Raw genomic sequence first — 13276 nt, forward strand, 5'->3', positions numbered from 1 at the left:
CTTCGGTTTCTCTCAGAATATTGCATTTCGGCGAAGTTTTTTTGAAATATCTACTGCTTGCCTGACAAGTTTCGAGTACCCGAAACCGACGAGCTTGCATGAAAAGAGTTATGATCATGTGGATGAAGCGAAAGAAGATGCAAGTGGAAAGATGTAGTCTCTGCCTACCCCTCGGGAGAAAGGCGTGATTTTAGGTATGTGTGCCGGATAATTATTGCCTATCATGAGCCAGTAGAGAATTTTAAAAGTAAAAATAGCCTTTATGTGGGGCTTCGCTGCCATCCCATTCCTGAAAGTTTTTGAAAGTAGTCTCCTTGCTAAATATCATCAAAATCGGTGTAGTAGTTTTGGTTTGTTATTGACCATCATTACGTCAAACAGTCACAGGTTAGTAGAAATAAAAGGGTAAGTCGTAAAAGGCGACTAAGAGGTATTCTTATAATTATTAGAAGTATGCAGAGATCGTGGCAAGAAAGAGGTAGTCTCTGCCTACCCCTCCGGGAAAGAGGCGTGATTTTATGTATGTATGTCACAGATTGCCCCAACATACTGCTGAACTTAAAAAGACTGCTGGCTCTGTTTACCTCGTAAGATATAAAGACGTCAGTTACTATGATTTTAGGAGTTTATAAAACTAGTTTATATAAAGAGCAACGTTTTCTAACCTCAGAAGCCCAGAAATGAGAAAAAAATATTTGATTGATAGAGTCGTGGTTAATTGGTGTAGCCTTGTTTTACGTGACCGTGACCGTGTGTGAGCGTGTCTACGTCTGAGCCCCATTTTATTTTTTAAAGAAAAAAATGTAACAGTCAAATATAGCTATCACTGTCACTACTGTCACAGCTGTTAATACTGTTGTCAAAAGTCAAGTCGGTTGATGTTGATTTGATGAGTGGAATTCAACTTTCTTCTTGTAGAGAATATGTAATTATTCGTCTGACGATAATGTAATAAATTTACACAACAAAATATTTGGTGTTAGTCGCTACCCCTTTATTGTTTTATAATGGGCGACAGTAGTGATTCCGAGGAGTTCTATGATGCAGAGTTCACACCCATTGAAAGTTCAGAGTAAGTAGATTGTTTACAAATCCTTTTATTTATTAGGTATTTCAGCCTGTTTAGAATGTTGTGGGTGATAATCGCGTCATAAAAATCACACAGAAACAGGTTTTATACGTTTCTAATGCATATTATTTTAGATTCGTGTCACAGTATGGTAAAACCTTTCTAGTCTGTAAGTAATTATTAGTAGATCAATTAGTGTCCTTGGCGATCAATTGAAAGGTAGGTTCCGTGATCTTAATTATTTAAAACCTATTTGTATGTTGATCAGTCAGTGAAGCTCAAATTATTTTAAATTAAGCCATTTTTTTATCTAATTAGAATTATTTCTAGCAATTAGCATATCTATCTTACCCATAACCCTTATGCATCTATCCAAAAGTAAGAAGTGATCATATGATTATTGTCAAAAATATTTTTTTTTTCTTAAAGCTATAAAAACAGTGAATATTTGTTTACAATTTATAATTGCTAATCTTAAATTTTACAGCATCAAAGATAGTAATAAAGACATACATACAACCGAAAAGACAAAATCCCCCTTAGGGAAGGTCAGTGACCCGCCTGGAGGAAACACCGTTCCGACCACAACAGTAGGACCTGCGAAAAGTGAGACTGTTGAAGATGATAGGACCACTGTCAAAAATGTGAGTAATTCTCTCAGTATCTAAAACTCTATTCCATCACTAATTCTTTTGTCTTTTGGGGACTGTCGGCTCTGCCTACCCCATAAGGAAAAGATGTGATATAAATGTGATTATGTCAATTCCTAGTAAACAAATAAATATGTTAAAGCCTTACATATTATACAATAAACTTTATCGTCCAATCTTGCATGAAACAACTCCAAGCATAACTTTTTTTAAATTACATAAAAAAGACATTAGTATCTGGCTATAAATTGCAGGTAGTGCAAGGCCGCCGGAGATTTCAGGAGCTGCGGCGGTGCATGCAGACGGAGGAGGAGGACGAGGCGGAGGGGGGGCCGGACGCCGCGGGATCCGTGGACCACCAGACGTTTGCTTCGGAACACCCTTTCAAGTGAGTTGATAAATTCAAATTCAAAATTTTTATTCATTATATATAGGAGACTTCATATCGCTTAATAATTGTCAAAACGTATGGTTTAACAACATTGGTTGACGTCAAATAAATATGACGTCAGATACATACATATAATCACGTCTATCTATATCCCTTGCGGGGTAGACAGAGCCAACAGTCTTTAAAAACTGATTGGACACGTTCAGCTGTTTAGCTAAATGATGGAATTGAGACTCGAATAGGGACTAGTTTGCTAGCCCATGTAACGACCCCCCCCCCTAATATTATTACAATTATTTATTTTTAAAATTATTATAATGATTTACTTTACTATTTATTAATTACTATTTATTTTCTAACTATTTACTAACGACACCAAATTGCGACGCCCTAACAAATAATTAATTAAAATACTATTATAATGCAATACGCTCTTTTACGACACCAATGTAATAAATAATATAACGCATAACCTAAGGACCCTTTATAATTTAACTTTCCGTATTTCTTATATCCTAATGTGATTTCTTAATATGGCCAATAGCACGTGATCATAGTGGTATTTCCCTGGTTGCATAGCCGATATAACCTCAGACTCTACGAAGTCTACATATCCTAGAACAACCCTAGTGAACCTATATGACCTAACTCTGTCTGATTACTTAAATTATAAATAGGAACTTATAGGTAATGTAGGTAAATAGAGAGTAAATTAAATATTCAAGTTTTCCATTATTTTTATCCAGATTGGAAAAGCATATAGTATATATTTCACTTCAACACTCGAGCTTCTAGTTATAGGTAATATACGTATTTTATTAAGTATGGAATTACACAATGGTATGATATTTAAATGAGCATTTGAACTTTCGGGTATAGGCATATTAGGTAAATATTGAGGTACTGATATGACGTCACATCAGCATTTGAGCTTTCAGGTATAGGCATACGTTTATATAAATTAATATGAAATACAGATTGACATGTTCCCAGCATTTGAACTTTCAAGTATAGATAACCATTTATATTCAATATGAATATACAGAAATACATGTTTGCAGCATTTGAGCTTTCGGGTATAGGCAGCGACCCCTCCCCGTCGCTACCGGTGGATCGCGTCACCAGACGGGGTAATCCTCCCCCCTAGCTCATTCATATTTTCTCAAGTCAATCAAATTCAAAGAGACCTTGTAAGTCTGTATGTCAATACTGTCGAAGTAAGTCAAAGTCCTGTCAAGGGACGAGAGGAGAGACCAAATGTCTCCAAGCGATATTACCTTATTCTACAATGCAGCATTAGCTTGACATTGCAATGAGCTGAATTAATATTTTTAACTAATTTAATATTTGATATGTCATCAGGAAAGGTAATATCTTATCTCCGAAGGAGAATACACAATACAGTCCAGTCAGTCATCAACAGGAGTAGTCATTCATTTTAGGTATAGTAATAAATAGTAAGAATAGGTGTAATTCCTAGACATGCGAATATTAGATGATAATAACCTTATTGCAATAAGTTTTCATTACTTATTTTGGATTCGAATAAACGAAGGTAATTTATAGAATCGGCCTTCAATAGACCCTGCATATTAATGAATTAAAGATTTAAAGATTATGTGGTAAATATAAGTAGTTGATAGTTATATCCAAAGCATTCATGGCTTTAAATAATACATACGTTATAAATGTATTTCCTCACTTGGTTAATCTTGGCAAAATGATCACAAAAGTAGGTAAGTGTCTGATTGTTTCTCATATAAAACCATAGGTTGTATAAAATAAGTGAAAATATTTCATTCACTAAAAGTTGTAAGGGTGTTTCCCCTGAGATGATCTCATATGAGAATAATTCAGATAAAAGACTTTCTAGACTTGATTGCGTATAATCTAAATCTATGTCCAACTCCACTGCTTTGCCTCGAAGAATTACGGACGACCAGTTTCACTGATCAGATCAGATCATAGCTCTCAAAATCCGGAAATCATCCTTTTGAATAATAATTAATTAATATTAATTTTTCAATGATTCATTTCACTCAAGACCAAGCAAGCCAGAAATATTCACATTTCATAGAAGATAATATATTATTGACTTTGGATCAACTTTCAACCCAAGCAAGGAATTCAACACATTTTTATATCAATTTCATTATTCGAATTCAAATAAATAATAAAATAAAAATAATGGAATTCTTTCACCCGTTTCCTGTAACCGCCTTCCAGGAACCACTTCACTCATCACTTATCGAATAAAATTATATTATTTCAAATTAATATCGAAACCGATTCCCGCGCGTAATTACTATGCATGCGCATGCGCAAGCCGATCGCGTTTAAGGCTTGTCTACCCCGTTATCTGGCCAGATTCCGTCTGTTTCTACCGTTCGCGACTGAACCCCACGGATTCAGCATCCCCGACCCCTAACCGATACTCATAGGCTCCATCGACTCTTCCCGATTGAAATCGACTGCCTGACCCTGCCTCATCCCGACTCCGAATGATCTCGACTGATCCTAAACCCCGAATCAACTGGTCCTCGTCTGATTCCCTAGCTCCCGGACCGAGACTGTCCTCCGACTGATCCAAACCGAATGATCCTTTCGCCAACTTCCAATTTGCTTTTGTTAAAATATGGGCGTGACCCTAACTAAGACGCCACCAACTTATTAACCAATTAGCGTCTCACACGTTTTTGTCAAGCAAGCCCTTTGTCCTTGCACGGCGGAATTAAATATACATACATATGGTCACGTCCGCATCCCTTGCGGCCTGACAGAGCCAACAGTCCTGAAAGGACCGAACGGCCTCGTTCAGCTATTTGAATTAAATATATTATTAGAATATTATAAAATTGATTTAAATATTAAAATAAATTTGTGATAAAATATTTGAGAATGAAATAACGTGTGCAAATATCTTGGACCGTTACACCCATCGCTAAAAAGAAGAATCCCAAGTTTACAAGCCTATCCCTTAGTCGCCTTTTACCACATCCGTTGAAAAGATATGGAGTGGAGATTCTATTTCTCTTGGTGCCGGGAACCACACGGCACTGTACACACAAGTGAGTTGAAAGTTTTAAACTCAAACACTACACACATCTCAAAAAAGGTGCTCTATTTTTTTAATTTGAATAAGTGGTGTTCATCATGCGCAAACCATTGATTGGTTTGCGAATTTAGCAATTAAATTAAGTGCGGAGGGTAAGGTCGGAATGGGAAGGCCTAGAAGAACGTTTCTTGATCAAATTAAATACCTACGTCTTGACAAAGGGTCAAGTCGAGAGTACCTACCCGAATCCGCCGAGCTTGCATGAAGAGAGTTATGAATGTGGATGAAGCGAAGGAAGTATGCAGAGATCGTGGCAAGTGGAAAGATGTAGTCTCTGCCTACCCCTCCGGGAAAAAGGCGTGATTTTATGTTTAAATATTAATAAATATAAATTATATACGGGACAAATTACACAGATTGAGTAAGCCTCGATGTAAGTTCATGACTTGTGTTACGAGATACTAACTCAACGGTACTATATTGTATAATAAATACTAATATAGATAAACATCCAAAACCCAGGCCAGTCAGAAAAAGTTCTTTTGTCATCATGCCGTGGCCGGGATTCGAACCCGGGACCGTCGGTGTCACAGACAAGCGTACTACCACTACGCCACAGAGGCCGTCAAATGTATTAGATTGTTTATCATGTGTCAATGTTGAATACAAAGATAGACCAAATGAATAAATAAATAGATATACCTTGTCAAAATCGAATGAGAAGTTACATGACCACTAATGCAATTTGAAGTATAAGGTCATGAGCCTCCGTATCATGTCACGCGCGACGCCGTTTTTATCGCGCGACAAACTTTCCGTATACATATAGACGTGTTAATATGTATGTATGTTGATTGAAGGTCTCGAAGCTCATAACATGCCATAGCTATACCTACACATCGCGCGTCATTCACACCAAATACAATACCTACATGATTTTTAATGATGTGAATGATAACAACATATTGTTACAGGATAATAGCTCATGACACCATGAGCCTTCAGAGTATGACGTCGCTCGGCCGCATCGGCCGGATACTGAGCGGGGCGGCCGAATCTCATCGTGAGTGTTGTTGATAAGTTTAAAAATATATATATATATATACATATATATATATAATCTTATATATAAAATTCTCGTGTCACAATGTTTGTCTTCGTACTCCTCCGAAACGGCTTTACCGATTTTAATCAAATTTTGCATGCATATTCAGTAGGTCTGAGAATCGGCTAACATCTATTTTTCATACCCCTAAGTGTTAAGGGTTGTTTTTTAACTACAAATTACTTAACAATTATTTATATGGCAAAACAACGTTTGCCGGGACAGCTAATATATATATATATATATATATATATATATATATATATATATATATGTGTGTGTGTGTGCCGTGTGATTCCCAATTTCGTCGTCAACAATTTATCAAGTTCAGCACCTATTAAAAAAAAAAGAATATGTCCACTCTTTTTTTTGTACACAGATTGAGTTAGCCTCGTAGTAAGTTCGAGACTTGCGTTACGAGATACTAACTCAACAATACTTAATTTTAAAATAAATACAAATATAGATAAACATCTGAGACCCAGACCAATCAGAAACGTCGAACTATAACTTTGCCATGGATGTAGTAAAAGGCGACTAAAGGATGGGAAACTTGCGATTCTTCTTTTAGGCGATGGGCTAGCACCATGTGACTATATGTATGTATGTATATGTATTAATATTAGAATATATTTATTTATTTAATCCTATATTAAATTGAGAATTATTATAAATTCTTACTTTCAAATATTGTAAATTAACTTTTATTCTAGCAAACCTACGAGACGCCGCCGCCGCCCCCCCTGTCTCCAGAGAGCCGTCCACCACATCAGACGACCCTGTAACCACAGACAGAAGTCAAAATGGTATAATATAACTTACTCTTACCTAGTCTTATTTATAAAAAGAAGTAGTTTGTTTCTCTTTATAGGAAATATTTTATTATTTTCAGCATATTTCCTATATATCCGGCTCGAAGGACCAAAATATAGGAAATAAGCTGAAAATAATAAAATATTTGCGCTGGTAAAGAAAAGATGATGCACGCTCAAAACAGACTGTCATTTATTTTTCTTATTTTAAATTACAAAATGTTTGTCCTTTACAAAGGAGTTCGGAACACTCTAAGGAGTTCGTAACACTCTTCTCGAGCAGATTCTTCAAATTCAATTTTTTTATTTATTTAGTCAATATTATGAGACATTTCAATATCACTTTTTAATTGTTTAAAAATTAATCTTTTGGTTTCACAACATTGGTTGAAGTCACATAAATTACTTAAAACGAGTTTTAACTATTGCCGCTTCCAAAGCGTCAGTGCAGAAGAAACGGTAACAAACTTGTAAAAGTCAATCACCGAAAAAGCTAATTATGAAAGTGTGGGTGTATTGGAAGAAATTTACTACTAGAAGAAAAGTGCCGTGTGGTTTCCGGCATCATTAAACACAAAGAATAGGACCACTCCATCCCCTTCCCGTGGATGTCATAAAAGGCGACTAAGGGATAGGCTTATAATCTTGGGATTCTTCTTTTAAGCGATGGGTCTTGTCACTATTTGAATCTCGAATCCATCATAAAGCCATACAGCTGAATGTGGCCTATCATTATTTTCAAGACCGCTGGCTCTGTCTACCCCGCAACGGATATAGATGTGATTATACATATGTATGTATGTACCAAGGAAACCACTAGACTTAAGAGAAACTGTGTATAAAACTTCACCAAGAGAAAAGATTAGCATGTGGATTCGGGATAAAGATGTGATTTTAATAGAATAGAATAGATTTTAATGTTTTCTATGTACCGTGCCTGTAGGCAACCTTCTTGCTAGACGTCATAGCAACGGTTGCCATGGTTTTTTGTTAGTGAGATATGTCAAAAATATTTTTTATTGTAAAAGCTTCTCAATTTTTATGTTCATAATATAATTATTTTAAAACTGATTATTTCTCTCCTCTTTTCTCCTTCTTTCTTCTGTAGGGATTAAATAACTTTTATAATTATACTTCCTACAGTACCTGATTGATATGTCGCACCTTTAGAATTATAGAGACCTAATCCAAAATTTTGACTTTCAGTCATAGAATGACTTAAAACGACCATACCTACCAACTTTTATTAAAACAAAGGCCTATTTTCGCGTGAGAGGAGCTACGCGTATATTTCGATCTCTTTCATGCCCTCCCATCACCCAATGTGCGTTCGGTTTGAGATCTGTTTCGGTTTTCGCTGTTTTCCTAAAACTACTTTTTTTTGGATGACTTACTTGACTTAAGGTCCTATGTCCCCTAGCTGGGGCAGAGGGCATCCACAGTGCGTCGCCATCCCGCTCGGTCTTGAGCTTCGCGTTTTATTTCGCTCCAAGTCTTCCCTAGATTCTTCACCTCTGCAATGATTGTCCGCCGCCAGGTCTGTTTAGGGCGGCCACGTTTACGCTTTCCTTGGGGATTCCAGTCTAGGGCTTGCCTCGGTATGTGTTCGGGGTACCTTCGGAGCGTGTGGCCGATCCAGTTCCATTTGCGGCGTTTGATCTGCTGGTCGATCGGAGTCTCACCGCAGCGTCCTACGTTGGAAGTTTTCTCAGGCCAGTAAACACCGAGAATACGGCGAAGACAGCGGTTAATGACGACTTTTTTTTGGATAAGGTCTCTATAATTGTAAAGGTGCGTTCCCATTCGCAGTGCTAGCCATGGCGGAGCCCGACGTGATAGCGAGCACCAAGGCCAACAGCCTGAAGCAGGCGCGGGCCAGCGCCGTGGTGGCCGTGAGCGGGCCGCGCCCGCCCGTGGCGCCGCCCCGGAGGAAGAAGAGGAGTGAGTCATACCTATATCTTCTTTATATATATAAAATTCTCGTGTCACAATGTTTGTCTTTTCAAATTTTGCATGCATATTCAGTAGGTCTGAGAATCGGCTAACATCTATTTTTCATACCCCTAAGTGTTAAGGGTTGTGCACCCTTAACATGTTTTTTAACTAGACCTTACTTAAAATTATTTATATGGCAAAACAACGTTTGCCAGGACAGCTAGTGTATATACATATATATAGAATCGAATAGATTCACTTTCAAAATTAAATACAATAATGATTTGACGTCCAATGAAAATGCTGCAGTGTAGTTTGTTCCGCCGCTTCTTCTACACATGCGCTTTGGAAGCGGTAGTAGTTAGATTTAAGTTATGTGACCTCAATAAATGATCCAATTTTGAAAATAAATCTATTCTATTCTACAAATATATACGGGACAGATTATACAGATTGAGTTAGCCTCGAAGTAAGTTCGAGACTTGTGTTACGAGATACTAACTCAACGATACTATATTTTTTAATAAATACTTAGATAAACATACAAGACCCGGGCCAATCAGAGAAAGTTCTTTTCTCATCATGCTCAAAATCAATAGAATAAAAGAGATTTATTTTCATAATTGGATACAAGGTATCACTTATTGACGTCACATCACTTTAATCTAATTGTAACTACTGCCGCTTCCGAAGCGTATGTGTGGAGGAAGCGGCGGAACTACACTGCAGCAGTGTCTTACAGTAGCATCATTATATAATTCATTCGTATAATCACGTCTATATCCCTTGCGGGGCAGACAGCAGTCTTGAAAGACTAGGCTGGCCACGTTAAGCTAATATGATAGAATTGTGATTCAAATAGTAACAGGTTGCTAGCCCATCGCCTCAAAGAAAAATCCGAAGTTTATCAGCGGCTGTTCCTTAGTCGCCTTTTACCGCATCCATGAGAAAGAAGAAAGGAATGGTCCTATTGTTTTTTTTTATAGGTCCCGGGAACCAGTCCCGTATATATTTATTTATTACATACATACATACATAAAATCACGCCTCTTTCCCGGAGGGGTAGGCAGAGACTACCTCTTTCCACTTGCCACGATCTCTGCATACTTCCTTCGCTTCATCCACATTCATAACTCTCTTCATGCAAGCTCGGCGGTTTCGGGTACTTTTGACCTGACCCTTTATTTATTTATTATTTACTATTTTATCAGTATTAATCAATCTTTTCATGCAAGTTTGTCGATTTAGGATACTCAATGTAAAATACACATTAAAATTTGCGTCAAACTTACCATATCCGATACGTGACTTGAATATAATGCGTTTGTCCCACTGACATTTTGTCCTTGATCATAGAGTAAGCATAATTTATTTATCATAGAGTGCGCATACTAAAACTATGGGTATAAATCTAAAAAAAAAAAAAAAAAAAAATCTATATTAATATTATAAAGCTAAAGTTTGTTTGTTTGAACGCGCTAATTTCAGGAACTACTATTCTGCGTCTGCGTCTGCGAATTGAAAAAAATTTTTTGCGTTGAATAGACCATTTATCGAGGAAGGCTATTTAACATCACACTGCAACTATAAGGAGCAAAGAAATAATGAAATATGTGAAAAAAAAAACGGGGAAAATTATTCATCCTTGAGGACTTCAATGATGCCCAAAATAACTATTACACGCGGACAAAGTCGCAGGCACAGCTAGTAATTAAATATATATTCACGTCTATATCCCTTGCGGGGAAGACAGGGCCAATTGTCTGGGAAACACTGAAAGGTCACGTTCGGCTTTTTGATGGAATTAAGATTCAAATACTGACAGGTTGCTAGCCTATCGCCTACCGACGCGTGCGCACTATATGTATAAGGAATATCAATTCTATTCGCATCGCTAGTGGCTCTTCTAACGCATGTAGACAGGAAAACGCATGGTGACTAATATCAATTTAATAATAGATTTGTGACCGCCTATACTTACCACTGTGTAACTTTGTTAATATTGATATAATTAGTTACCTACAATGTGAAAAATGTGAAGTTTATTTTCGTCCATGAGAAAAATCTAAATTGCAGAAAAATCTAAATTGCAGAAAAATTGTGTACTGATTGAGCTAAGTGAGAATTTTGTCGAATAAATACTTAGTTATGATGTAGTCTCTGCTTACCCCTCCGGGAAAAAAGCTTGATTTTATGTATGTATGTATATATGTACATACTTAGCTGTATTTTGATGCCGTGTGGTTCCCGGCACCAATACAAAAAAAAATTGGACCACTCCATCTCTTTCCCATGGATGTCGTAAAAGGCGACTAAGGGATAGGCTTACAAACTTTGATTCTTTTTAGGCGATGGGCTAGCAACCTGTCACTGTTTGAATCGCAATTCTATCATTAAACCATACTGTTCTAATGTCATGTCTTTAAGCAGTAAATGTGACATTAAATTGTTTTAACTGACTGTCTGACTTGTGTGTTTTATTTTTGCATATTTGTATATCGGTTAGGATTTTTATGTTCTGTCAGTCAGAATCGCCTTTGAGTGTTTTCAAGACTGCTGGCTCTGTCTACTCCGCAAGGAATATAGACGCGACTATATGTATGTAAGTACGTATGGATGTAGAATTTTCTGTGATCAAGTTGTTTTATAGCAGATATTTCGAGTTTATTTTTAAACTTTGAATTTTATTCAGATCAAACACTTAAGTGAATTAAATATAGATATATTAAAGATTCGTTTTTATTTACAGACAAACTCCACGGTTCTCAATCTTTATCTGTGGCGGACGGCGCTGATGACAACCTCAGCATATGTACGACAGACACCGACGAGTTACAATATATGGCGCGCAAGAGTGAGAAACTGAACTCACTAGTTCTGGAGGTGAGATGAGAAACCCTGAGAAATGAGTATTGAAATACATACGGCCTATGTGGCGCAGCGGTAGTGTGCTTGTATGTGACACCGGAGGTCCCGGGTTCGAATCCCGGCCAGGGCATGATGAGAAACGAATTTTCTCTGATCGTCCTGGGACTTGGATGTTTATATAAGTATTTATTATAACAGAGACTACCTCTTTCCACTTGCCACGCTCTCTGCATACTTCCTTCGGTTCATTCACATTCATAATTCTCTTCATGCAAGCCCGGCAAGTTGCTAGCCAAACGCTTAGAAGAAGAATCCCAAGTTAATCAGCCTTAGTTTTGATTCCACGTTCAGCTGTATGATTATTTATGAATTGTTTTTAGAACACGTCGACTCCGCATCAGACAATGGCGCTTCCCAGTCCGGCTAGTACCATAGAGTCACTGACCAGAGAGTTCCAGGACTCATTGGAACTGTCACACTCTAAATACGGTAAGAAAATGTTACAACTTTAGAAGAAGCAGCCTCACTGAGAAAAAATTAACCTCAAAGTTTAAGTGATAAGGCGGTCTCTGTGGCGCGGCGGTAGTTCGTCTCGGGTTCGAATCCCGGCCAAGGCGTGATGAGAAATGAACTTTTTCTGATTAATCTGCATCTTGGATGTTTATCTTTATAAGTATTTTTTGTAAAATATAGTATCGTTGAGTAAGTATCTATCTCGTAACACAAGCCTCGAACTTTCTTCGAGGTTACCTCATTCTGTGTAATTTGTCTCATACATATATATTTATATCCCAACTTTTATTATAAATGAGGAAGTAAGTTTATTTGTTTGTTTATTGTCCCTACAAGCGATATCTATTGAACCTTCTTGACATTTTTCGTATACTTAAGAGTCTGGAGAAGTACAAAGGGTATTTTTCATCCCTGTAAAAATAAAAGTTCCCGTGAAAATTGCGAAAAATTTGCGTATTCTTTAAAAGGTGGCGCTAAATTCGCGCGGGCACAACTGCGGGTTAAAGCTTGTTTATTATATTAATAACAATTTTCAAAAACGTCGACCATTATAACAACTTTTAGGTAAGTGTATTAAATTACAATTTTTTTTCTAAAATAATGTTCTACTTCATAGGCAGCGACCGATCATTCGCCACTCCGCGCGAGAGTTCCCTACCGCGCAACATGTTGAGCGAGCACGCCAATTTGCTGGGCGAGCTCGCCAACTTGTCGGGCAACTTGTCGGGCGAGCAGCGCGGCGCTGCGCCCGCGCATCACGCCACGAGCACGGCTTTGCATTTGGCGCATCATTTGCAGGATGTCAGTGATGCTGTTAGGGGTAAGTTGATTATACATTTTTTTTTCAATGTCATAGTGGTGGTTAACATATAATCACG

The 13276-nt window shown here is 37.4% G+C and overlaps 1 protein-coding gene across 3 annotated transcripts in view; it reads left to right on the top strand.

Annotated features, from left to right (window-relative positions):
* Positions 1-843: 843 nt before the first annotated feature.
* Positions 844-13276, top strand: part of LOC106139584 (WD repeat-containing protein 44) — a 30089-nt gene continuing 17656 nt past the window's right edge. For 2 of the 3 annotated variants that reach the window (XM_060946383.1, XM_060946385.1), the window contains exons 1-9: positions 845-1072; positions 1557-1713; positions 1974-2107; positions 6140-6228; positions 6984-7076; positions 8892-9023; positions 11767-11900; positions 12266-12374; positions 13015-13218. In XM_060946383.1, the coding sequence (XP_060802366.1) occupies positions 1008-1072; positions 1557-1713; positions 1974-2107; positions 6140-6228; positions 6984-7076; positions 8892-9023; positions 11767-11900; positions 12266-12374; positions 13015-13218 (1117 nt within the window). In that variant the 5' untranslated portion in view covers positions 845-1007. Of the gene's footprint in view, positions 1073-1556; positions 1714-1973; positions 2108-6139; positions 6229-6983; positions 7077-8891; positions 9024-11766; positions 11901-12265; positions 12375-13014; positions 13219-13276 lie in introns of all 3 variants that reach the window. The other variant, XM_060946384.1, reaches the window with a different exon arrangement.

The sequence above is a fragment of the Amyelois transitella genome, chromosome 10 (assembly GCF_032362555.1).
Source record: "Amyelois transitella isolate CPQ chromosome 10, ilAmyTran1.1, whole genome shotgun sequence".
Taxonomy (NCBI): Eukaryota; Metazoa; Arthropoda; class Insecta; order Lepidoptera; family Pyralidae; genus Amyelois; species Amyelois transitella.